At 54.0% G+C, this 24,567-nt stretch overlaps 2 protein-coding genes across 6 annotated transcripts in view; both read left to right on the top strand.

The window, feature by feature from the left end:
* LOC105478561 (symplekin scaffold protein) overlaps nucleotides 1-4,188 on the top strand; it is a 50,838-nt gene extending 46,650 nt beyond the window's left edge. For 2 of the 3 annotated variants that reach the window (XM_011735999.2, XM_071087170.1), the window contains 5 exons: nucleotides 1,507-1,694; nucleotides 2,687-2,863; nucleotides 3,063-3,158; nucleotides 3,430-3,762; nucleotides 3,910-4,188. In XM_011735999.2, coding sequence (XP_011734301.1) covers nucleotides 1,507-1,694; nucleotides 2,687-2,863; nucleotides 3,063-3,158; nucleotides 3,430-3,762; nucleotides 3,910-4,047 — 932 coding nt within the window. In that variant the 3' untranslated portion in view covers nucleotides 4,048-4,188. The remainder of the gene's footprint in view (nucleotides 1-1,506; nucleotides 1,695-2,686; nucleotides 2,864-3,062; nucleotides 3,159-3,429; nucleotides 3,763-3,909) is intronic. The other variant, XM_011736000.2, reaches the window with a different exon arrangement.
* Nucleotides 4,189-4,291: 103 nt separating this feature from the next.
* LOC105478678 (radial spoke head 6 homolog A) lies at nucleotides 4,292-23,732 on the top strand. 3 transcript variants are annotated; one of them, XM_071087171.1, is made up of 6 exons: nucleotides 4,295-5,075; nucleotides 9,230-9,467; nucleotides 14,746-15,510; nucleotides 17,633-17,777; nucleotides 19,152-19,269; nucleotides 23,335-23,732. In XM_071087171.1, exons 1-6 carry the CDS (start codon nucleotides 4,429-4,431, stop codon nucleotides 23,570-23,572), a joined length of 2,151 nt encoding a protein of 716 aa, XP_070943272.1. In that variant the 5' UTR covers nucleotides 4,295-4,428; the 3' UTR covers nucleotides 23,573-23,732. The 3 variants fall into 3 exon arrangements, with proteins under 3 accessions (XP_070943273.1, XP_070943274.1, XP_070943272.1); XM_071087172.1 differs by lacking the exon at nucleotides 19,152-19,269 and having other exon boundaries at nucleotides 4,292-5,075; XM_071087173.1 differs by lacking the exon at nucleotides 23,335-23,732 and having other exon boundaries at nucleotides 4,292-5,075; nucleotides 19,054-19,193.
* Nucleotides 23,733-24,567: the final 835 nt, after the last annotated feature.

Raw genomic sequence — 24,567 nt, 5'->3', positions numbered from 1 at the left:
CCTGTCCCTCCAGGGCTTACAGTCCAGGGAAAGAGACAAGAAGTCCCTGGCCAGTAACAACTGAGGGGTGGCGTGGGACTGGGCAGCCCAGAGGGGCCACATAACCCAGCCTGGGTGTGGGACATCAGGGAAGACTTCCCAAAAAAGGGGACACTCGGGCTGAGACCAAGGAAGGCTGAGTAGGCGGCAGCAGCAGGAGACTGCAGGGACTGAGGGAGGTGCTCGCTGGCTGGTTCTGGACCTAGTAGACGAAAGAGGGGGCCTGGTCAAGAGAGGAGGTCAGGCTGTCGCCATCAGGAAAGGCGCCCCTGGGGTGTGCCCACAGGAGTCTCGCAGGCTGTGGTGGGAATTTGGCCTTGTTTCTTGAGGGTCTCTGGGAGGGGAGTCAGGTCTGAGCTTTCCAAAGCACCCTTCAGGCTGCTGTATGGAGAATGGATCAGAGGCTCAGGGGAGGCCCAGGTTGGGGGCCAGGGCAAAGCTGACAGGGAAGGAGAAGGGGAGGGCTGATTCTGGAGCCTTTAGGTGGTTGAGAGGGCAGGACCAGTGACCACCTGGCCCTGAGGAGGAGCAGGGGCTTCCTCGGTTTCTGCCAGGCCCTTGCCTCCACTCTCTTCCCATTCAGCCTCCTCCCACCTGTCTACACCTCCCCCTCCCTTAGAGACCCCATCCCTGTTCTCTGTTAGCCTCAAGGATTTGGGGGGTTGGGGTGTTCTTCTGGCTCAATAAAGACTTCCTGGTTGACATTCACATGGCAAGTGGTGTTTGGGGAAGGGCTTCAAAGGCAGCTCCTGGGGCCTCCCATTAGCACAGTGGATTGGGGCATGGCCACCTACTGGGGAACAGACCCCCAGGGCCTGCCTTCGAGGATGCTCGTGCTGTGCCAACCCTCTGGGTCCTCCTGGTAGTGGCACTGGGTGTTGAGCTCATCGTATGCCCCGGCCCCAGCCGCCTCTTGTCCCTCCCTTCACTATTACTCTACTGATTGTGCTCATAACCCCCACGCAGCCCTTTGCCTGGCACCCCCCCCCCATCTTCCCAGCACCAGCGCAAGCCCTGTACCCTTGTCAGGACCGAGTGGGCAGTCCCTTGGCCCTCTGACAAGCTGGTCTGTGGACTGCTGTTCTCTCTGGAGGGGCTGGTAGAAGCCAATAGCTGCCTTCCCTCCCTGGCAGGGTTGGGGGGCCCTGCCACTCCCCCAGGGCTTAGCAACACATCTTTCCCAAGGTCGTCCTCCAAGTGAGGGGCCATGGGTTCCCTGTTCTACCCATTTTGGGGCTTCCTGGAGTTGGATGTCTTCTCCCTTGAATGAAGCCCGCAGGTTTTCCAAGGGCAGGGCTGCAGTGTGCCTTCTGCTGGGTGGGGGGAGTTTCCTGTCTCCCTCAGGGGCTTTAGAAGTCAAGGTTTTAGAAGTCTTCCCCTCACACGGGCAGACAGCAGGGCCAGGGCTCCCACCTCCCAGGGGGCAGCTGGGCAGAGAGGACAGGCCCACTCTCCGCCTCCTCGCAGCCACCAACCTGTGCTTTGCGGAGCGGAACGTGTACACGTCAGAGGTGCTGGCCGTGGTGATGCAGCAGCTGATGGAGCAGAGCCCCCTGCCCATGCTGCTCATGAGGACCGTCATCCAGTCCCTGACCATGTACCCCCGCCTGGGGGGCTTCGTCATGAACATCTTGTCCCGCCTCATCATGAAGCAGGTAACCCACCCCCGGCCACCCCGCCCCCAGGCTGCAGACGGCAGCAGACCTAACCAGCAGGCTTCTATCCTGCTTGCCCTCCCCTTCCCCTGACCCCAGAGGGAGCCTGGTGGAGGATGGCAGGCTCTGCTCTGCCTCCTTGCCAAGAAAATAGCGGAGTTCCAGGGTCTATGACTGGGCCAGCTCCCAGGTGATGAGGGAGGGCAGCTGGGTGGTAGGAGCTATGGTAACCCTCAAGGGGTGTGCACCCAGGAGAGGCATGGCTGCTGCTTACCCTCCACTGCTGTGTGCCCGGCCAGGATGCATCCCCGAGCTGAAAAATGGTCCAGTTTTTTAAGAAGTGCTAGAAATTTGGGCTTTAGAAATACGACAATGAGGCCAGGTGTGATGGCCCACACCTGTAATGCAACTTCTTGGGCGGCCGAGGCAGGAGGACTGCTTGAGCCCAGGAGTTTGGGGCTGCAGTAAGGAAGAAACGCGCCACTCACTGCACTCTAGCCTGGGCGACAGATGAAGACCGTGTCTCAAAAAAAAATAATAATAACGTGATGGAACAAAAAACCAAATCCCGCAGGGCTAATGTCGCCCCCTGGAGGCTGCCGTGAGAATGTACATGTGACCCGGGACAGGTCCTGGCACCGGCATTGACCTCCGCTGTTTAGCAGGGCTAATGTCGCCCCCTGGAGACTACCGTGGGAATGTCATGAGACGTGCTCCCGCAGCACTTAGCCTAGGCCTGGCCCAGGGGTAGCTCTGGTAAAAGGCGGCTCTGAGTTTTCTTCCACCCCCTTCCCAAGTTGCCCTCATGGTCCAGCCCACTGGATCGGGAAGACAAAGGCCTCTGGAGGGAGGTCAGGGCTGCTTGTGGCCCATCCAGAGGAATCTTGGATGGTGGGATTTGGGCATGGTCTTGGCAAGGTCTTTCTCCCAGTGTCAAGGCGGGGGGACTGCCTGTGTGCCCCTCCCGACAGCTCCCTCCCTCCCTGGTTCAGGTGTGGAAGTACCCCAAAGTGTGGGAGGGCTTCATCAAGTGCTGCCAGCGCACCAAGCCCCAGAGCTTCCAGGTCATCCTGCAGCTGCCGCCCCAGCAGCTGGGAGCCGTCTTTGACAAGTGCCCTGAGCTCCGGGAGCCTCTGCTGGCCCATGTCCGCTCCTTCACCCCCCACCAGGTACCCCTTCCCCCCACCCCGGGTGTGCGGTGGGCGGCCCCCTGGGTCCCTCCGGTTGGTGGGGACTGGATGGAGGTGGATACAAAAGGCCCTGCACTGCTAGGAGCTCTGGAGGGTTAGGGCCCCAGGACCTGAGGTGTGCAAGTGGGGTCTCTGTGCCAGAGCTGTCCCCAGCGCCCCCTTCCTGCTCTCCACCCAGCAAGCTCATATCCCTAACTCCATCATGACCATCTTGGAGGCCAGCGGCAAGCAGGAGCCAGAGGCCAAGGAAGCGCCTGCAGGGCCCTTGGAGGAGGTGAGGGCCCTGCAGCCCACCCATCTGGATCCTCAGACTCCCACCCCATACCCCAAGCCAGCATGGCTCACCATGGCCACCCCTGCTGTGAGCCACCCGTCTCCCAGGGGATGCGCCTGCTGGAAGGGAGTTGGGGGTCTGGGAGACAACTGCCCCTTCCTCCCCATGCCCTTGGTGAACTCAAAGACCACCTCAGGGTGGTTCCTTCTCTTTCCCGCCGTCCTCTGAGCCACCCACCTCTGAGCTTCTGTGTGGCCCTCCCCACCCTCAGGACGACCTGGAGCCTCTGGCCTTGGCCCCGGGCCCGGCCCCCCGGCCCCCGCAGGACCTCATTGGCCTGCGGCTGGCCCAGGAGAAGGCCTTAAAGCGGCAGCTGGAGGAGGAGCAGAAGCTGAAGCCGGGAGGAGTGGGAGCCCCCTCTTCTTCCTCCTCCTCTCTCTCTCCCTCGGCCCGGCCGGGCCCGCCCCCGTCTGAGGAAGCCATGGATTTCCGGGAGGAGGGGCCTGAGTGCGAGACCCCGGGCATTTTCATCAGCATGGATGACGACTCAGGGCTGACCGAGGCCGCGCTGTTGGACTCTAGTCTCGAGGGCCCCCTATCCAAGGTAGGGAGAGCAGCCTTTGCTGCGAAGGAGGAAGCCGGAGCTGGGCCGGGGTGAAGGTGGGGGACGGGCATCGGGACAGGGCCTGAATGGGAGCATGGAGGGGACCACACCATCCAACCGGCTCCCCTTTCCTTCCTCGGTCACCAGGAGACAGCAGCGGGCGGGCTGACCTCTAAGGAGGAGCGGAGCCCCCAGACCCTGGCACCTATTGGAGAAGATGTCGTGAAGACCCCCAGCCCGGCTGCCGAGGATGCCAGGGAACCCGAGGCCAAGGGGAACAGCTGACGGGGCTGGGGGTGGGGAAGGGGGATGGGACGGGGATGCGGGGCTGGGGGACAGGGCGGGGCTTGACCTGCAGGTGCTTTGCCTTAAAAAAAAATAAATAAAAGATGTGAACTTGGGCAAGTTACTGAAAAAAAAAAGGGTGGGCCTGGGGCGCGGGTGCCGTCTCGAGTCTGGCGCGACGTCCGCCGTGGGGCTGCGCGGGATCGGGAGTGCGCGCCGCCCGGAGCCTGCGCGGAACCCACCCTGGCCCGGCTCCCCCCGCCCTCACCGGGTAACGGCCCCCGCTTCCGGTGCTCAGAAACCGGCGGTGTCCACAGGTGGCTCGCTTGGCTTCCTTGTCTGTAAGCCTTTCTCCTAGAGGTCTGTTCCTCCTGGCGAACCATGGGGGACCTGCCGCCCTACCCAGAGCGCCCTCCCCAGCAGCCCCCGGACCGGAGGACTTCCCAGGCCTCCCAGAGGCAGTACAGTCAGGACCAAGTTCAGCCCCTGGCAGCGGACCCCGAGGAGGGGCAGCAGATAGCGCCAGACGCCCAGCGTAACGCCCCGGGTTGGTCACAGAGGGGCAGCCTGTCCCAACAGGAGAGCTTGCTGATGCCCCGGGCCTTCCAGGCTGAGGAAGCCCGGATAGGTAGCATGGAGTACTCATCCATGAACACGGGCTTTCCCTTGGAGTTCCAGCCCCAGCCTTACTCGGATGAAAGCAGGATCCAGGCCGCCGAGGTCACCACCAGCCTAATGCAGCGGCTCCAGCAGGGCCAAAGCAGCCTGTTCCAGCAACTGGATTCCACCTTCCCGGAGCCCCCAGTCAACCCCTTGGACCCGTTCAACCTCTACCAGACAGACCAGTTCTCTGAAGGTGCCCAGCACGGGCCCTACATAAGGGATGACCCTGCCCTTCAGTTCTCGCCCTCTGAGCTGGGCTTCCCACACTACAGTGCCGAAGTGCCTGAGCCCGAGCCTCTGGAGCTGGCCGTGCAGAACGCCAAGGCCTACCTGCTGCAGACCAGCATCAGTTGCGACCTCAGCCTGTGAGCAGGGGCTAGGAGTGGGGCAGGTGGGGGACCCAGGCAGGGAGGGGCCCCACCCAGGTCCCTGCCTCAATCAGTCAGACAAGGGATCGTCCCTCATGGAAAACCAGTGACTGCTCCCGGCCTCTAATTCAGCTCAGAGTCGGAATCAGGGCCAACAACAGCTAGCATTCACTTCCCAGACATGTGCCGGCACTGCAGGCACACACGCCTAATTCTCAGGGAGATGAGCACATCAGCTCATCCTGCTTTACAGAGGAGACTGAGAAGACACGGAGAGGTTGGGTCGCTTACCCAAAACTACACAGCTAGGATGTGGCAGAGTCAGGATTCCAGAACACGTGATTTGGCTCCCCAAGTCCTCTTGCTTTTTTTTTGTTTTGTTTTCCCCCAGACATAGTCTCACGCTGTCGCCCAGGCTGGAGCCTGGAGCACAGTGGCACGATCTCGGCTCACTGCAACCTCTCCCTCTTGAGTTAAAGTGATTCTTCTGCTTCAGCCTCCCGAGTAGCTGGGGTTACAGGCGTGCTCCACCTCACCCAGCTAATATTTGTATTTTTAGTGGAGAGAAGGTTTCACCCTGTTGCCCAGGCTAGTTTCAAGTTCTTGACCTCAAGTGATCTGCCCATCTTGGCCTCCCAAAGTGCTGAGATTGCAGGCATGAACCACTGTGCCCAGCCCTCCTGAGACCCTCTTATCCTGCAACTAAACCTCCCTGCCTGAGGAAGATACTTGCGAAAGCCACTTAGCTGCAGTCACAATACACTGCTCTCAGCCTCCATTAGATGCCTGGGACGCTCTCTTTATAGGGGAGTGGGCAAGAAATAGAAAAAGTGATCAACTGAAGCTAAGGGCTCAGGTCAAAAATAAGGGAGGCTAAGAGGGCTAGGGAACACATAAAATAGTGGGGGTCTGACCAGGCATGGGGGCTCAGGCCTATTATCCCAGCACTTTAGGAGGCCGACACGGGCGGATCACCTGAGGTCAGGAGTTCAAGACCAGCCTGGCCAACATGGTGAAACCCTATCTCTACTAAAAAATACAAAAATTATCAGGGCATGGTAGCATGGGCCTGTAATCCCAGCTCCTTGAGAGGTTGAGGCAGGAGAATCACTTGAACCCGGGAGGCAGAGGTTGCGGTGAGCCGAGATCATGCCACTGCACTCCAGCCTGGGCAACAGAGCGAGACTCCGTCTCAAAAAAAATAAATTGTGTGGGTCAGAGAAGGCCTGTCCAAGGTGGTGACATTTGATTAGGGCCCTAAAGGAGGTGAGGGAGAGCATCTTGCAGATAACTGGAGGAAGAGTGAGCCAGGCAGAGCGCACGACAAATGCAAAGTCTCTGAGGCTTGCTGTTTTTGAGGAGCTGGTATGTCTGGAACCAAGGGAGAAAGAGGGAGAGCGGGAGAAATGAGATTGATGAAGTAATGGTTCTTACTAAAGCACAAAGCTGGCCCTATCCCTCCAATGCTCAGAATCTGCTATGGCTCCCCATTGCCCGTGGAGGAAGCTCAGACTCCTCGCCACAGCCTTCAAGGCTCCTGACCTGAAACATACAAGGCCTTGCTCATGCCAGTAATCCCAGCACTTTGGGAGGCCGAGGCAGACAGATCACTCGAAGTCAGGAGTTCGAGACCAGCCTGGCCAACATGGCAAAACCCATCTCTACTAAAAATACAAAAAGCCAGGCATGGTGGCGCAGGCCTGTGATCTCAACCACTCAGGAGACTGAGGCAGGAGAATCACTTGAACCGGGAGGCAGAGGCTACAGTGAGCCAAGATCGTGCCAATGCACTCCAGCCTGAGCAACAGAGTGAGACTCTGTCTCAAACAAACCAACAAACAAAAGGCCTTATATGGTTCAGCCCCTGCCCACTGTCCAAATTTCATTTCTAGTCACTACCTGCTCCTTCCTCGGATCCTAGAATCTAGTCAGAATTAACCTCTGGCTATTCCCCAAGTGCCAGCTTTTCAGAGCTTCAGGCTGTCTTCCTGCGAATCCCTAGCCAAAGTCTCACCGCTTCTTACCCTTCCCAGCTTCCATGATGGCCCAACACCACACCCAAGACTGCCAACAAAACAGTTTCCGCATAGCAAAGGGTGACACATAACATGCTTGGAAATCAGACCAACTTGGTTTCAAAGGCTGACTGGGACCAGGCCCGGTGGCTCACACCTGTAATCCCAGCAGTTTGGGAGGCTGAGGCAGGCAGATCACTTGAGTCCGGGAGTTTGAGACCAGCCTGGGCAACATGGCAAAACCCCATCTCTACAAAAAGTACAAAAATTAGGCATGGTGGCACACATGTGTAATCCCAGCTACCGGGGAGGCTGAGGCGGGAGAATCACTTGAACCCGGGAACCAGAGGTTGCAGTGAGCCAAGACCGAGCCACTGCACTCCAGCTTGGGTGACAAAGTGAGACCTTGTGTCAATAAAAAGAAAAATACAAATGCTGGCCAGGCACAGTGGTTCAGGCCTGTAATCCCAGCACTTTGGGAGGCCTAAGTGGGCAGATCACGAGGTCAGGAGTTTGAGCCCGGCCTGGCCAACAAAGTGAAACCCCATCTCTACTAAAAATACAAAAATTAGCTGGGGATGGTGGTGCGCACCTGTAGTCCCAGCTACTCAGGAGACCGAAGCAGGAGAATCGCTTGAACCCAGGAGGCAGAGGTGGTGGTGAGCTGAGATCACACCACTGCACTCCAGCCTGGGCAACAGAGCAAAACTTTGTCTCAAAAATAATAATAAGAAGAATATAAATGTTGGCTAGGTGTGGTGGCTCATGCCTGTAATCCCAACACTTTGGGAGGTCGAGGAAGGCGGATCACCTGAGGTCAGGAGTTTGAGACCAGCCTGGCCACCATGATGAAACTCTGTCTCTACAAAAAATACAAAAACATTAGCAGGATGTGGTGGTGTGTGCCTGTAATCCCAGCTACTTAGGAGGCTGAGGCAGGAAAATCGCTTGAACCCAGGAGACAGAGGCTGCAGTGAGCCAAGGTCGCACTACTGCACTCCAGCTTGGGCAACAGAGCGAGACCCTGTCTGAAAAATAAATTTAAAAAATCAAATTGCAAACCCTCTCCCATCCCTGGCACCCCCAGGCCCCATTCAGTACTTTATGTGTCACCCTATAAATTGCCACCCCATGCCTGACACGCTGTATATATTTTGCTTGTTTGATTAGTCTCAGTCTCCATCATAAGAATGTCGGCCGGGAGGCCACACGTGGCGGCTCATGCCTGTAATCCCAGCACTTTGGGAGGCCGAGGCGGGCAGATCACCAGGTCAGGAGATCAAGACCTTCCTGGCTAACATGTTGAAACCCCGTCTCTATTGAAAATACAAAAAATTAGCTGGGCGTGGTGGCAGGCACCTGTGGTCCCAGCTACTTAGGAGACTGATGCAGGAAAACAGCGTGAACCCGGGAGGCGGAGCTTGCAGTGAGCCAAGATCGCGCCACTGCACTCCAGCCTGGGTGACAGAGCGAGACTCTGTCTCAAAAAAAGAATGTCGACCGTTCATGGTGGCTTATGCCTGTAATCCCAGCACTTTGGGATGCCAAGGTGGGCAGATCACAAGGTCAGGAGTTCGGGACCAGCCTGACCAACATGGTGAAACCCCGTCTCTACTAAAAATACAAAAATTAGCCGGGCGTGGTGGCGGGTGCCTGTAATCCCAGCTACTCGGGAGGCTGAGGCAGGAGAATCGCTTGAACCCAGGAGGCAGAGGTTGTAGTGAGCAGAGATGCACCACTGCACTCCAGCCTGAGCAACAGAGCAAGACTCCATCTCAAAAAATAAATAAAAATAAGTAAACAAGGGGGGAGGGGGGAGGGATTGCATTGGGAGTTATACCTGATGTAAATGACGAGTTGATGGGTGCTGACAAGTTGATGGGTGCAGCACGCCAACATGGCACAAGTATACATATGTAACAAACCTGCACATTATCCACATGTACCCTAGAACTTAAAGTATAATAAGAAAAAAATAAGTAAACAAATAAATAAATGTCAGCTACACCTGGGCAGGAACCTTTTCTGTTCCCTACTGTGTCCCCAGCACCAGGCACAGGGCCAGGCACATGGGAGCCGGCTCAGTGAGCTGAGTGAGTGAGGCCCCTCTCTTCCCACTCCTCCTGCGGGAGGCAGGTACGAGCACCTGGTGAACCTGCTGACCAAGATCCTGAACCAGCGGCCCGAGGACCCCTTGTCTGTCCTGGAGTCGCTGAACCGCACCACGCAGTGGGAATGGTTCCACCCCAAGCTGGACACGCTGCGGGACGAGCCCGAGATGCAGCCCACCTACGAGATGGCAGAGAAACAGAAGGCGCTGTTCACCCGGAGTGGAGGCGGTGCCGAAGGCGAACAGGAGATGGAGGAGGAGGTGGTGAGTGAGCCAGTCAGGAGAGGTGGGCTTCAGGGTCAGTGGGAGCCCAAGCATACTTAGGGCACAGCCTGTGTCGAGGCCCGGAGGCAAAAGACAGCATTGGACAATCCAGTCACAAAATAACTTCAGTCTCGGCAGGATGGGGTGGCTTATGCCTGTAATCCCAGTGCTTTGGGAGGCCGAGGTGGGTGGATCACGAGGTCACGAGTTCAAGACCAGCCTGGTCAATACGGCAAAACCCTGTCTCTACTAAAAATACAAAAATTAGCTGGGTGTGATGGCGGGCGCCTGTAATCCCAGCTACTCAGGAGGCTGAGACAGGAGAATCACTTGAACCCAAAGGTAGAGGTTGAAGTGAGCCGATCCCACCACTGCACTCCAGCCTGGGCAACAGAACGCAACTCTGTATCAAAAAAAACAAAAAACCAAAAAAACAAAAACAACTTAAGTCTCATGGGTGCCCCCAGTGGAGGAGGCAGGACCAGGTCACAGGAGGCCTTGAACACCAGGCAAAGGATGTGGGCTTTCTTCTGAGGCCACTGGAGCACCGCTGAATGGTTTGAAGCAAAGGAAAGGCTGTCAGCTCTGCTTTTTATTTTTTTAATTTTTATTTTATATATATATATATATATATATATATATTTTTTTTTTTTTTTTTAAATATATATAGTTTTTTTGGCCGGGCACGGTGGCTCACGCCTGTAATCCCAGCACTTTGGGAGGCCAAGGCAGGCAGATCACGAGGTCAGGAGATCGAGACCATCCTAGCTAACACAGTGAAACCCCGTCTCTACTAAAAATACAAAAAATTAGCCGGGCATGGTGGCGGGTGCCTGTAGTCCCACCTACTCAGGAGGCTGAGGCAGAAGAATGGCGTGAACCCGGGAGGCAGAGCTTGCAGTGAGCCAAGATCGCACCACTGCACCCCAGCCTAGGCGACAGAGCAAGACTCCATCTCAAAAAACAGAAAAAAAAAAAAATTAAAAAAATATATATATACACACACATACACACACACAGTTTTTTCTTTTTTTCTTTTTTTTTTGAGACGGAGTCTTACTGTCTCCCGGGCTAGAGTGCAGTGGCGTGATTTTGGCTCACTGCAACTTTCACTTCCTGAGTTCAAGTGATTCATGATTCTCCTTCCTCAGCTTACTGAGTAGCTGGGACTACAGGCAAGTGCCCCCATGCCCAACTAATTTCGGGGGGTATTTTTTGGTAGAGATGGGGTTTCACTGTGTTGGCCAAGCTAGTCTTGAACTCCTGACCTCAAGGGATCCACCCACCTCAGCCTCCCAAAGTGCTGGGATTACAGGCATGAGCCACTGCGCCCAGCTGTTTTTGTTTGTTTGTTTTAATCTTTTAATTGGATTTTTCACTTAAGCATACCCTGAGAAGCTCTGCTATTTAGAAAGCTAAGTCCAGCTGCCAGGCAGAGACGGAGACTGGTCTCTCGTACCGTCTCCTACTCCTCTCTCCAGAAAATGATTTTGCCCTGCAGACCTTTTCTGTGAAATTCAGTGCCTCCTGGAGTCTCTGGACACTGAATCAATTACTCCTTTTTTCCCAGCCTCAGTTTCTCAGTTTATAAATTGAGATCCACTAAGAACTGCAGCACCCAGGACTCATTAACATTCCACCGTCCTCAGAATACAAGATGCTCTTCGGCCGGGCGCGGTGGCTCACGCCTGTAATCCCAGCACTTTGGGAGGCCGAGACGGGCGGATCACGAGGTCAGGAGATCGACACCATCCTGGCTAACACGGTGAAACCCCCGTCTCTACTAAAAAATACAAAAAACTAGCCGGGCCTGGAGGCGGACGCCTGTAGTCCCAGCTACTCGGGAGGCTGAGGCAGGAGAATGGCGGGAACCCGGGAGGCGGAGCTTGCAGTGAACTGAGATCCGGCCACTGCACTCCAGCCTGGGCGACAGAGCGAGACTCCGTCTCAAAAAAAAAAAAAAGAATACAAGATGCTCTTCAACTTCTGCATGGGATCAGGTCCCAATAAATCCATTATAAGTCAAAAATACTGGCCGGGCACCGTGGCTCATGTCTGTAGTCCCAGCAACTTTGGGAGGCTGAGGTGGGCAGATCACCTGAGGTCAGGAGTTTGAGACCAGCCTGATCAACATAGTGAAACCCCATCTCTACTAAAAGTACAAAAATTACTCAGGCGTGGTGGCGGGCGCCTGTAATCCCAGCTACTCGGGAGGCTGAGGCAGGAGAATGGCTTGAACCTAGGAGGTGGATGTTGCACTGAGCCCAGATCGCGCCTCTGCACTCCATCCTGAGTGTGAGAGCAAGACTCCATCTCAAAAAAAAAAAAAAAAAACAAAAAAAACACATAGGTCAAAAATGCATTTAATACCCTGATAAACCCACCCTAAAGTTGAAAACTCTAAGTCAAATTATCTTAAGTCTGGGACTGGCTATATTTAATTTCACAAACCCAGAATTGGATGATGCTTAAAATTGGGGCGAAGTGTTCTTTCACTCGTTCAACAGACTTTTGTTCTGGACTCTATGATAATTCTGACACCTGCTTGGTCCCCTGCCAAGACCTTTAGGAGCGTGCTCTCATTTCATCATGTAACTCAAGCGCCAGGCGTTCATTCTACATGCTGTTACTCTCTGCACACAGAGCCAGTCACTGAGACATTGAGAATCACCAGCTGGAGGGCTTTTCTTTTCTTTTTTAAATTTTAATTAATTGCGACAGGGCCGGATGTGGTGGCTCACGCCTGTAATCCCAGCACTATGGGAGGCCGAGGCAGGTGGATCACGAGGTCAGGACTAAAATACAAACATTGTACCAAACACAAAAAATACAAACTACAAAAAACGCACTAAAAATACACAAACTAGCTGGGCATGGTGGTGCATGCCTATAATCCCAGCTACTGAGGAGGCTGAGGCAGGAGACTGGCTTGAACCCAGGAGGCGGAGGTTGCAGTGAGCCGAGATCATGTCACTGCACTCCAGCCTGGGTGACAGAGCAAGACTCTGTCTCAAAAATAATAATAATAATTAATAAATAAATAAATAATAAAGATTTCGGGACTGATTGAATAATAAAGTGTTGGTGACAGCCTTGTGGCCACGTGGATAGGGGCTGGCAGGCATTTCCCTGGGAGAGAGAAGGATATTGGTCTGTGGCCTGTGCAGATGTACATTACACTTCTTTCCCTGGCTTCTGAGCCAAAACTTTGCTGGCTTCTTTTTTTTTTTTTTTTTTTTTTTTTGAGACGGAGTCTCGCTGTGTCGCCCAGGCTGGGGTGCAGTGGCGCGATCTCGGCTCACTGCAAGCTCCGCCTCCTGGGTTCACGCCATTCTCCCGCCTCAGCCTCCGAGTAGATGGGACTACAGGCGCCCGCCACCACGCCCGGCTAGTTTTTTGTATTTTTAGTAGAGACGGGGTTTCACCGTGTTAGCCAGGATGGTCTCGATCTCCTGACCTCGTGATCCACCCGCCTCGGCCTCCCAAAGTGCTGGGATTACAGGCTTGAGCCACCGTGCCCGGCCTTTTTTTTTTTTTTTTTTTTTTTTTTGAGACGGAGTCTCCCTCTGTCACCGAGGCTGGAGTGCAGTGGCACGATCTCCGCTCACTGCAGGCTCCACCTCCTGGGTTCATGCTATTCTCCTGCCTCAGCCTTCCAAGTAGCTGGGACTACAGGTGCGTGCCTCCACGCCTGGCTAATTTTTTGTATTTTTAGTAGAGACGGGGTTTCACTATTTTAACCAGGATGGTCTCGATCTCCTGACCTTGTGATCTGCCTGCCTCGGCCTCCCAAAGGGCTGGGATTACAGGCATGAGCCACTGTGCATGGCCGTAAACTTTGCTGGCTTCTAGTTTCAGCTTGCTTGCCTTCAATCCCTTTCTGAGCCTCGCTCTCTCTCTCTCTTTCTCCTTCTTTCCTTCTTCCTCTTTTTCCTCCTCCTCCTCCTCTCCTTTTCTTCTTCTCCTCCGCCCCACCCGTCCTCTGGCTGTGTGAATCAAGCAAATGGTATAGATGGAGGCAGTGAGGGCAGACTTATTACCATCCTCTAACATCACTGACTCCTCCGTTCAAGACCTGTCTTCTCCCTTAACTTTCTGTGAAACATGGAGTTCGTGTTAGGAATGCATCAGGCTTCAAGTCACAGAAATCGTGAATAAAAGTGGCTTGTTACAGGAGGAAGAAGGTCAGGGTGGGTAAGGCAGCTGAGCAATGCTACTGGGGACCAGGCAATTTCCACCGTCATCTCCACCACCATTAAGGGTGTAGTACTTTGTCGCCCGTGTGTTGCCTCATGGTCCCAAGATAGCTGCTGTGGCTCCAGATCTTATGTCCCCATTCCAGGCAGGAAGAATAGGGAAAGACAAAAGACAAAAGGCAAAAGATTTTCTCCTAGTGTGGTTTTCCCTTTTCTTCTCCATCAGGGACATCCTCTCCAATGGCTTTCCCTACATCTCACTGGCTGGCATGAGTGGCAGCTGAGTTACAGAATCTTTTAGGTTTCTTTCTTTTTCTTTTCTTTTCTCTCTTCTCTTCTCTTCTCTTCTCTTCTCTTCTCTTCTCTTCTCTTCTCTTCTCTTCTCTTCTCTTCTCTTTTCTTTTCTGAGACGGAGTCTCACTCTGTCACCCAGGCTGGAGTGCAGTGGTGTGATCTTGGCTCACTGCAACCTCCACCTCTCAGGTCCAAGCGATCCTCCTGCCTCAGCCTCCCAAGTAGCTAGGATTACAGGCGCCTGTCACCACGACTGGCTAATTTTTGTATTTTTTAAAGATACAGTGTTTCACCATGTTGGCCAGACTGGTCTCAAACTCCTAACCTCAAGTTATCTGCCTGCCTTGGCCTCCCTAAGTGTTGGAATTTCAGGCGTGAGCCACCACATCAGGCCTCTTTTTATTTTTTGAGACCGTGTCTCACTCTGTTGCTCAGGCTGGAGTGCAGTGGAGCAATCTCAGCTCCCTGCAAACTCCGCCTCCCTGGTTCAAGTGATTCTCCTGCCTCAGCCTCCTGGGTAGCTGGGATTACAGGCGCCCGCTTGTATGGCTGGCTAATTTTTGTATTTTTAGTAGAGACAGAGTTTCACCATGTTGGCCAAGCTGGACTGGAATTCGTGACCTCAAGTGACCAGCCGACCTCGGCCTTTCAAAGTGCTGGGATTATAGGCGTGAGCCACTGCACCCAGCCTCTTTTAGCTCTCTTGACTCTAGAAAAGTCTGGAAAAGGTAGACTAGGGAGCGGAGCTTCAGCATTCTCCCCTCTGCCCTCCACCCTACCCTGCGCAGGGGGAGACGCCAGTGCCCAACATCATGGAGACCGCTTTCTACTTCGAGCAGGCGGGCGTCGGCCTGAGCTCCGACGAGAGCTTCCGCATTTTCCTGGCCATGAAGCAGCTGGCGGAGCAGCAGCCAATCCACACCTGTCGCTTCTGGGGCAAGATCCTGGGAATGAACCGCAGCTACCTGGTGGCCGAGGTGGAATTCCGGGAGGGCGAGGAGGAGGCGGAGGAGGAGGAGGTGGAGGAGATGACGGAGGGTGGCGAGGTCATGGAGGCGCACGGCGAGGAGGAGGGCGAGGAGGACGAGGAGAAGACCGTGGACATCATCCCTAAGCCCGTGTGGAAGCCGCCGCCCGTGATCCCCAAGGAGGAGAGCCGCTCGGGCGCCAACAAGTACCTGTACTTTGTGTGCAACGAGCCGGGCCTGCCGTGGACGCGGCTGCCCCACGTCACCCCGGCCCAGATCGTGAACGCCCGAAAGATCAAGAAGTTCTTCACAGGCTACCTGGACGCACCGGTGGTCAGCTACCCTCCCTTCCCGGGCAACGAGGCCAACTACCTGCGGGCCCAAATAGCCCGCATCTCGGCCGCCACGCAGGTCAGCCCGCTGGGCTTCTACCAGTTTAGCGAGGAGGAGGGCGACGAGGAGGAGGAAGGTGGTGCTGGGCGCGACTCCTACGAGGAGAACCCCGACTTCGAGGGCATCCCCGTGCTGGAGCTGGTCGACTCCATGGCCAACTGGGTGCATCACACACAGCACATCCTGCCGCAGGTGAGCGCCGGGACTCCCGCCTCCCACATGGCAGGGGCAGGGGGCTCGCGCATGACCCTGGAATAGTGACCTCAAGCTCTTACTCTCTGCTAGGCAACTAACATTCATTCGTTCATTCATCCATCCATTGATTGGTTCAACAGATACTGGCGGATAATCCCTTCGGAAACCTTTGGGGGCAGAGGCATTTTTTTTCCTTTTCTTTCCGTTTTTTTTTTTTTTTTTTTTTTTTTTTGGTGGGGGGGGTACGGAGTCTCTGTCATCCAGGCTGGAGTGCAGTGGCGCGATCTCAGCTCACTGCAGCCTCCACCTCCCAGGTTCAGACGATTCTCCTGCCACAGCCTCCTGAGTAGCTGGTACTACAGGCACACGCTGCCACGCCCGGCTAATTTTTTATATTTTAGTAGAGATGAGGTTTCACTGTGTTGCCCAAGCTGGTCTCAAACTCCTGAGCTCAGACAATCCGCCAGCCTTGGCCTCCCAAAGTGCTAGGATTATAGGCATGAGCCACTACGTCCGATCCTTTTCTTCTTCTTCTTCTTCTTTTTTCCTCTTTTTTTTTTTTTTGAGACAGAGTTTTGCTCTTGTCGCCCAGGCTAGAGTGCAATGGCATGATCTGGGCTCACTGCAACCTCTGCCTCCCTGGTTTAAGCAATTCTCCTGCCTCAGCCTCCCAAGTAGCTGGGATTACAGGCACGCACCGCCACGCCCAACTAATTTTGTACTTTTAGGAGAGACAGGGTTCCTTCATGTTGGTCAGGCTGGTCTCAAACTCCTGACCTCAGGTGATCTGCCCGCCTCAGCTTCTCAAAGTGCTGGGATTACAGCACTTTGAGCCACCACGCCCAACTTTTTTTTTCTTTTAACACATGCATCTTGCTGTGTCACCCAAGCTGGCATGCAGTGGCACGATTATAATTCACTGCTACCTTGACCTCCAGGGCTCAAGCAATCCTCCTGCCTCAGCCTCCCGAGTAGCTAGGACTACAGGCAAGTACCACCACAACTATGCCTGACTAATTTTTTTTTTCTTTTTCTTTTTTTTTTTTCCTGAGACAGATTCTCGATCTATTGCCCAGGCTGGAGTGCAGTGGCATGATCTTGGCTCACTGCAAGCTCTGCCTCCTGGGTTCACGCCATTCTCCTGCCTCAGCCTCCTGAATAACTGAGACTACAGGCGTCTGCCATCACGCCCGGCTAATTTTTTTGTATTTTTACTAGAGATGGGGTTTCAACATGTTAGCCAGTATGGTCTCCATCTCCTGACCTCGTGATCCGCCCACCTCATGCTGGGATTACAGGTGCCTGACACCATGCCCAGCTAAATTTTATATTTTTTAGTAGAGACGGCGTTTCGCCATGTTGGCCAGGCTGGTCTCAAACTCCTGACCTCGAGTGATCCACCTGCCTCACTCTCCCAAAGTGCTGGGATTACAGGCATGAGCCACTGCTCGGGCAGTGAACCCGGGAGGCAGAGCTTGCAGTGAGCCAAGATTGCACCACTGCACTCCAGCCTGGGTGACAGAGTGAGACTCCGTCTCAAAAAAAAAAAAAAAAAAAAAGAATCAATGCGTGGTCAGGTGTGATGGCTCGCTCTAGTAATCCCAGCACTTTGGGAGACCGAGGCGGGTGGATCGCTTGAGGTCAGGAGTTCGAGACCAGCCTGGCCAACATGGCGAAACACTGTCTCTACTAAAACATACAAAATTTAGCCGGGCATGGTGTCAGGCACCTTAATCCCAGCTACTCGGGAGGCTGAGGCAGGAGAATCACTTAAACCAGAAAAGGCAGAGGTTGCAGTGAGCCAAGATCGTGCCACTGTACTCTAGCCTGGGCCACAGAGTAAAACTCCGTCTCAAAAAGAAAAAAAAAAAGAATCAATGAGTGAATGAATGCATGAATGGGGGTCACACAGTCAGGAGTCCTCATCTCAATACAGCAGTTCTGTCGGCCCGTTTCCCACCTCCTCTTAACTGTGCGGCTAAATCTTGCCCTCTTGCCTGTGCCTGGGTCTCTGAGGACAAGGCTGTGCTTCAGTCCTGTTGGCCCTTCACCTCCCCCACAGGATGTAGGCTGGGCTCTGTGCACTGGGGCCATCGCCTGAGCTTCCCCCCACCCCCAGGGCCGCTGCACTTGGGTGAACCCTTTGCAGAAGACAGAGGAGGAAGAGGACCTGGGGGAGGAGGAAGAGAAGGCTGATGAGGGGCCAGAGGAGGTGGAGCAGGAGGTTGGCCCCCCACTGCTAACGCCACTTTCAGAAGATGCGGGTAAGGAAACCCTCTCAGCCTGTACACCACTAGCTGGGGAGGGCTGGGAAGAAAGGGAGGGGTGGCTGCACTGCTGGGGTCCATCTCCCCCGTCCTTCCCTCCCAGCCTCAGAGGCTCTCTCAGCTAAAAAATGGGCGTGATCACAGTGGCCCCATCAGGAGGTTCTGGGAACATGTCCATAGATTTGTGGCAATGGCCCAAACCTTAGGATATGGCCTTTTGAGTCCCATGTGGGCCTGGAGGGAGGGGGATGTAGTTGGGGAGCCCTCCCTAAAGACTGGAGCTGGGTGTATGTGTGTGTGTGTGTGTGTGTGTGTTGCTGTTGTTGTTTTGAGACGGAGTCTTGCTCCGTCACCCAAGCTGGGGTGTAGTGGTGCAATCTTGGCTCACTGCAACCTCAACCTCTCGGTTTCATGCAATTTTCTCGTCTCAGCCTCCTGAGTAGCTGGATTGCAGGCATGTGCCACCACTCCCAGATAACTTTCGTATTTTTAGTAGAGATGGGGTTTCACCATGTTGGCCAGGCTGATCTCGAACTCCTGACCTCAAGTGATCCACCTTACTTGGCCTCCCAAAGTGCTGGGATTATAGGCATAACCCACTGTGCCCAACCTGGAGCTGGATTTTGGATGAATGGACAGGAATTTCATAACGTTGGGGCCTCAGGCACTCACAGGGAAGTGGAGAGAGAGGCTAGGAGTGGGCCAGGGGACAAGTCCTGGATTTGAAGCCAGATCCTGCCAGGCTGTGCCCTGCCCTCTGCACCCTGGTCTAAACTGATGGCCAACTCAGGAGCGGAATCACAGCGGCTCCTCAGTCGGGGGGCCCTGCTGGGCACCAGGCACTGCAGCAGGTGTGCGCAGACCTTGTCACCAGGCCTCACTGCCACCCTGCAACAAAGGCCAGATGAGTCTCCCCATTTCCTGGATGCAGCCAGCCGAGGTGGGTGGATCACCTGAGGTCAGGAGTTCGAGATCAGCTTGGCCAACATGGTGAAACCCTGTCTCTACTAAAAATACAAAATTAGCCGGGCGTGGTGGTGCACGCCTATAATCCCAGCTACTCGGGAGGCTGAGGCAGGAGAATCACTTGAACCCAGGAGGCAGAGGTTGCAGTGAGTCGAGCTCACGCCACTGTACTGCAACCTGAGTGACAAAGTGACGAGACTCTGTCTCCAAAAAAAAGAGAGTGCGAGAGAGAGTGTGGTCTGCAGCCAGGGTTCAAACACCGCAGCCCGAGCTGTTGGTGGCTGTAGTTCCCCTTATGCCCCTCCAGGCCTCCCTTATTGCTGCCTGCCTTCCTCCAGGGTGCAGTGCAGGGACTGAGGGCCTTCCTGACCCTGCTGCCCACCCTCTGCTGCCTCTCCACCACAGAAATCATGCACCTGGCACCCTGGACCACCCGGCTATCCTGCAGCCTCTGCCCGCAGTACTCAGTGGCCGTTGTGCGCTCCAACCTCTGGCCGGGGGCGTATGCCTATGCCAGCGGCAAGTAGGTCTTCCCCCAGCCCCTCCCAGCAGGAGAATCCCTCAGGACTTCTTCAAGGCTTGGCTGGGCTGGGCAACTCACCAGGGTGGGCAGAGATGGGGAGGGCCCCCTTCAGGAAGCCCCTAGGACTGACCCCCTCATAGCTCCTATGAGTTTCACCAGGGCTAAAGTGGGAAATACCAGCCCACTAGGATGGGTCTTGGTGATGAGTCATGACGAGAGCATGGAGAATCAGAGGGTGGGAGGGACTGGCTAAGGTCACACAGCACTTGTGGGATACGAACCTGGATCTCCAGCCCCCTGATGACAGGGACAGAGTCCCTCTCTGGGGAAGCTGACTCCTTCCCTGGGGTCCCCTGGACAGTCCTTCCAGTTTTTTTGTTTGTGGTTTTGTTTTGTTTGAGATGGACTCTCGCTCTGTCACCCAGGCTGGGTGACAGTGCAGTGGCGCCATCTCAGCTCACTGCAACTTCCGCCTCCAAAATTCAAGTGATTCTCCTGCTCAGCCTCCCTAGTAGCTGGGACTACAGGCACATGCCACCACGCCTGGCTAATTTTTGTATTTTCTGTGGAGACAAGATTTCACCATGTTGGCCAGGCTAGTCTCTTTTTCTTTTTTTTTTGAGACGGAGTCTCACGCTGTTGCCCAGGCTGGAGTGCAGTGGCGCGATCTCGGCTCACTGCAAGCTCCGCCTCCCGGGTTCACGCCATTCTCCTGCCTCAGCCTCCTGAGTAGCTAGGACTACAGGCGCCCGCCACCGCGCCCGGCTAATTTTTTGTATTTTTAGTAGAGACGGGGTTTCACTGTGGTCTCGATCTCCTGACCTTGTGATCCGCCCGCCTTGGCCTCCCAAAGTGCTGGGATTACAGGCTTGAGCCACCGCGCCCGGCCTGCCAGGCTAGTCTCAAACTCCTGACCTCGAGTGATCTGCCCACCTCGGTCTCCCAAAGTGCTGGGACTACAGGCGTGAGCCACCACACCCGGCCTGTTCTTCCAGTTGGAAGGCTCTTCTCTCTATGGGGCAGAAACCTTCCCTCCCACCACCAGTTGTTCCAAAAAGAATGGCAAGCTTGGGCCAGATGCACTGGCTCATGCCTGTAATCCCAGCACTCTGGGTTGCCAAGGTGGGAGGATTGCTTGAGCCCAGGAGCTCGAGACCAGCCAGGGTAACATAGTAAGACCCTATCTGTACAAAAAAATAATAATAATAAATTTAAAACTCAGCTGGGCATAGTTGCATGGACTACAGATTCCCAGCTACTTAGGAGGCTGGGGCAGAAGGATTGCTTGAGCCCAGGAGGTCGAGGTTGCAGTGAGCTGTGATCCCACCACTGCACTCCAGTCTGGGCGACAGAGCAAGACCTTGTTTCAAAAAACAAGAATGGCAAGCCGAAGTCACTCCCATATCCTCCCACCCAGTTGCACACTCCCCACAGTCCTTCTCCTCCAGGCACCTGGCAGCCCTCTGCTCTGCCGCGTGACGGGGTTTGCAGCTGGAGGTGGGCGCACCTACCAGCTTTGTCCACCAGATGGCAGGACGATTTTTCCTAGAATTTCCTTTTTAATCTCGATGTGAACTGGGACTGTATTCGCTCCTGTATGAATCACAGCCGTGGTGGGATTGCATGTAATCTGGATACTTTAACACATTCCTGGCATTTATTTTTTCCTTCTCTGGAAGCTGGGAAGAGGCACGTTTGCTTTTGCCAACTCCCTTCTTCAGGCCATACCCCAAGATGCCAACATTCCTCTGAAAGCAAATTATCCAAACTTGAGGCTCCACTTGTCCATCCATCCTCTGCTCCCACCCGCCCAATGCTCTTCTGTCCCCCTACCCATTGTTCCATTGTTTTTTTCTTTTCTTTTTCTTTCTTTCTTTCTTTCTTTTTTTTTTTTTTTTTTTGAGATGGGGTCTCTCTGTCACCCAGGCTGGAGTGCAGTGGAGTGATCATGGCTCACTGCAGCCTCCACCTCCTGGCCTCAAGCAACCCTCCCACCTCAGCCTTCCAACATACTAGGATTACAGACGTGAGCCACTGTGCCTGGCCTCATTTTTAAATATTTTCTTTTCTTTTCTTTCTTTTCTTTTCTTTTTTTTTTTTTTTTGAGATGAAGTCTTATTTTGTCGCCCAGGCTGGAGTTTAGTGGTACGATCTCAGCTCACTGCAACCTCCGCCTCCCGGGTTCAAGCCATCCTCCTGCCTCAGCCCTCCCAGTAGCTGGGATTACAGGCATGGGCCACCACGCCCAGCTAATTTTTGTATTTTTAGTAGAGACGGGATTTCGCCATGTTGGCCAGGCTGGTCTCCAACTCCTGACCTCAGGTGATCCACCCACCTCGGCCTCTCAAAGTGCTGGGATTACAGGCGTGGGCCACCGCGCTCGGCTCTCTCTGCCTCTTTATCAGTCTCTGTCTCCCTCTCTCCCTACCTCTTAGTCCCCTCCCTTTCCTCCCATCTGTTCCTCTTCCTTCTCTAATTAAAATTCTGCAGAAAGGCTGAATTGGCTGGGTTAGGACTGGGCACTAATCTCCTTGTTCATTGTCAATCTCCTCTTAGCAGAATATAGGCACAACCCAGGGATTTTTTTTTTTTTGAAATGGAGTCTCGCTCTGTTACCCAGGCTGGAGTACAGTAGTGTGATCTCCGCTCACTGCAACCTTCATCTCTTGGATTCAACGGATTCTCATGCCCCAGCCTCCTGAGTCGTTGGGACTACAGGGGCCTGCTACCACGCCCAGCTAATTTTTACATTTTTTGTAGAGATGGGGTTTCACCAGGGTGGTCTTGAGCCCCTGACCTCAGTTGATCCTCCCACCTCAGCCTCCTAAAGTGCTGGGATTACAGGCCTGAACCACCGCACCCGGCAGGGATTTTTGTCTAGTTTGTTTACTGCTGTGTCCCCAGCACATAGACAATTTTATTTATGTCCCACATAATATGTTGGACATAAATAAAATGTCACATATAAATAAATTGATATCCAACATAAAATTATGTCTTACGTAAATAAAATAGGAGCCGCATATATAATTTAAATTTGTTTTGTTATTTTTAGTTACTTACTTCTTGATTTATTTTGAGACAGGTTCTCACTCTGTCACCCAGGCTGGAGTGCAGTGGCATGATCACAACTTACTGCAGCCTCAAACTCCTGGGCTCCAGCAGTCCTCCCACCTCAGCCTCCCCAGTAACTGGAACCACAGGCACGTGCCACTGCAACTGGCTAATTTTTACACTTTGGGAGGTGGAGGCGGGCAGATCACTTGAGGTCAGGAGTTTGAGACCAGCCTGGCCAACATGGTGAAACCCCCTCTGTACTAAAAATACAAAAATTAGGCCAGGCACGGTGGTCATGCCTGTAATCCCAGCACTTTGGGAGGCCGAGGCGGGCAGATCACTTGAGGTCAGGAGTTTGAGACCAGCCTGGATAACATGGTGAAACCCCATCTCTACTAAAAATACAAAACTTAGCTGGGTGAGGTGGTGTGCACCTATAGTCCCAGCTACTTGGGAAGCTGAGGTGGGAGAATCACTTGAACCCAGGAGGCAGATTTTGCAGTGAACCCAGGAGGTGGAGTTTGCATCCAGCCTGGGTAATACAGAGAAACCCAGTGAGCACATTTCACCCTGCCATCCACAACTTTGCAGCTCATGCTATGCACACGCTTTGTCCTACCCTTAAAGAAAGTTAAGGCTGGCCAGATGCAGTGGCTCATGCCTGTAATCCCAGCACTTTGGGAGGCCGAGGCGGGCAGATCATGAGGTCAGGAGTTCGAGACCAGACTGGCCAACAGGGTGAAACCCCGTCTCTACTAAAAATACAAAAATTAGCTGGACATGATGGTGTGTGCCTGTAGTCCCAGCTACACGGGAGGCTGAGGCAGGAGAATTGCTTGAACCAGGGAGGCGGAGGTTGAAGTAAGCTGAGATCGCACCACTGCACTCCAGCCTGGGCAACAGAGTGAGACTCTGTCTCAAAAAAAAAAAAAAAAAAAAAAAAAAAAAAAAAAAAAGTAAAGTCTGGGGTCTTTGAGGGAGAATTTCACAGTGTCTCTGCCTCTCCAGAAAGTTTGAGAACATCTACATTGGCTGGGGTCACAAGTACAGCCCTGAGAACTTCAACCCTGCCCTGCCAGCCCCCATTCAGCAAGAGTACCCCAGTGGCCCAGAGATCATGGAGATGAGTGACCCCACAGTGGAAGAGGAGCAGGCTCTGAAAGCAGCCCAGGAGCAAGCCCTGGGAGCCACCGAGGAGGAGGAGGAGGGCGAGGAGGAGGAGGAGGGCGAGGAGACAGATGATTGAGGCCCGCCTTCTAGCCACTTTCCCCAAGCAGGTAGATAGCAAATTTCCCCTTAGAGGTCGTTAGTATGTATTAATATTTTCACTGTTTGCTTCCTGTCCCCCGAGGGCAGGGATAGAAAAGGAAGGCAACTGCTTCAAATAAAATTTCTCCACGGCGTTATGGATGAGCCATTCATTCATTTGTTCACCACATCTGTTGACATGAACTCCAAGCTAGGGCTGTTGGGCCCTGCAGAGGGCACAGACATTGCCTGGCAGTCTCTGCCACCTGTTTGGTTTTTGTCGTTGTCGTTGTTTGAGACAGGGTCTCATTCTGTCACCCAGGTTGGAGTACAGTGGCATGATCTCAGCTCCCTGCAGCCTTGACCTCCCAGGCTCAAGCAGTCCTCCCATCTCAGCCTCCTGAGTAGCTGAGACCGCAGGTGCACGTCACCACATACACTAATTTTTGTAATTTTTGTAGAGACAGGGTCCTGAGTAACTAGGACTGCAGGCACAGGCCACCATGCCCAGCTAAATTTTTTCAATTTTTCGGGGTTTCACTATGAGATGGGGTTTATGTTACCCAAGCCAGTCTTGAACTCCTGGCATCAAGCGATCTGCCTGTCTTGGCCTCCCAAAGTGTTGGGACACAGCTGTGAGCCACCGCGACCAGCCCCACCGGTTTTATTTGTTCGTTTACCTCACCATCAAACCATTATTGAAATGCCTCCTGTCAGCCCAGCCCTGGGCTGGGGACACAGAGGTGACCAACTAGCCGCAGCCCTGCCTTCCTGGGCCTCACAACACTATAGGGAGAGAGACTCATCTCCAGACAGTGACAGCCCAAATGGGGAAGCCCAGAGGACTGACAGAGCTCCCGAGCCAACTCTTATAAAGGGTCAAGAAAAGAATGGGGAAAGGCATTCCAAGGATAGGGAACAGAATGTGCAAAGACCCAAGGGCAAGAGAGTGTGATATATTGGGGTAGTTTTTCAAGCCTCATTTTAGGTGAT

The sequence above is a fragment of the Macaca nemestrina genome, chromosome 20 (assembly GCF_043159975.1).
Source record: "Macaca nemestrina isolate mMacNem1 chromosome 20, mMacNem.hap1, whole genome shotgun sequence".
NCBI lineage: Eukaryota > Metazoa > Chordata > Mammalia > Primates > Cercopithecidae > Macaca > Macaca nemestrina.
Note: the sequence above shows the minus strand (reverse complement) of the source record. Positions and strands in the feature narration are given on the sequence as shown.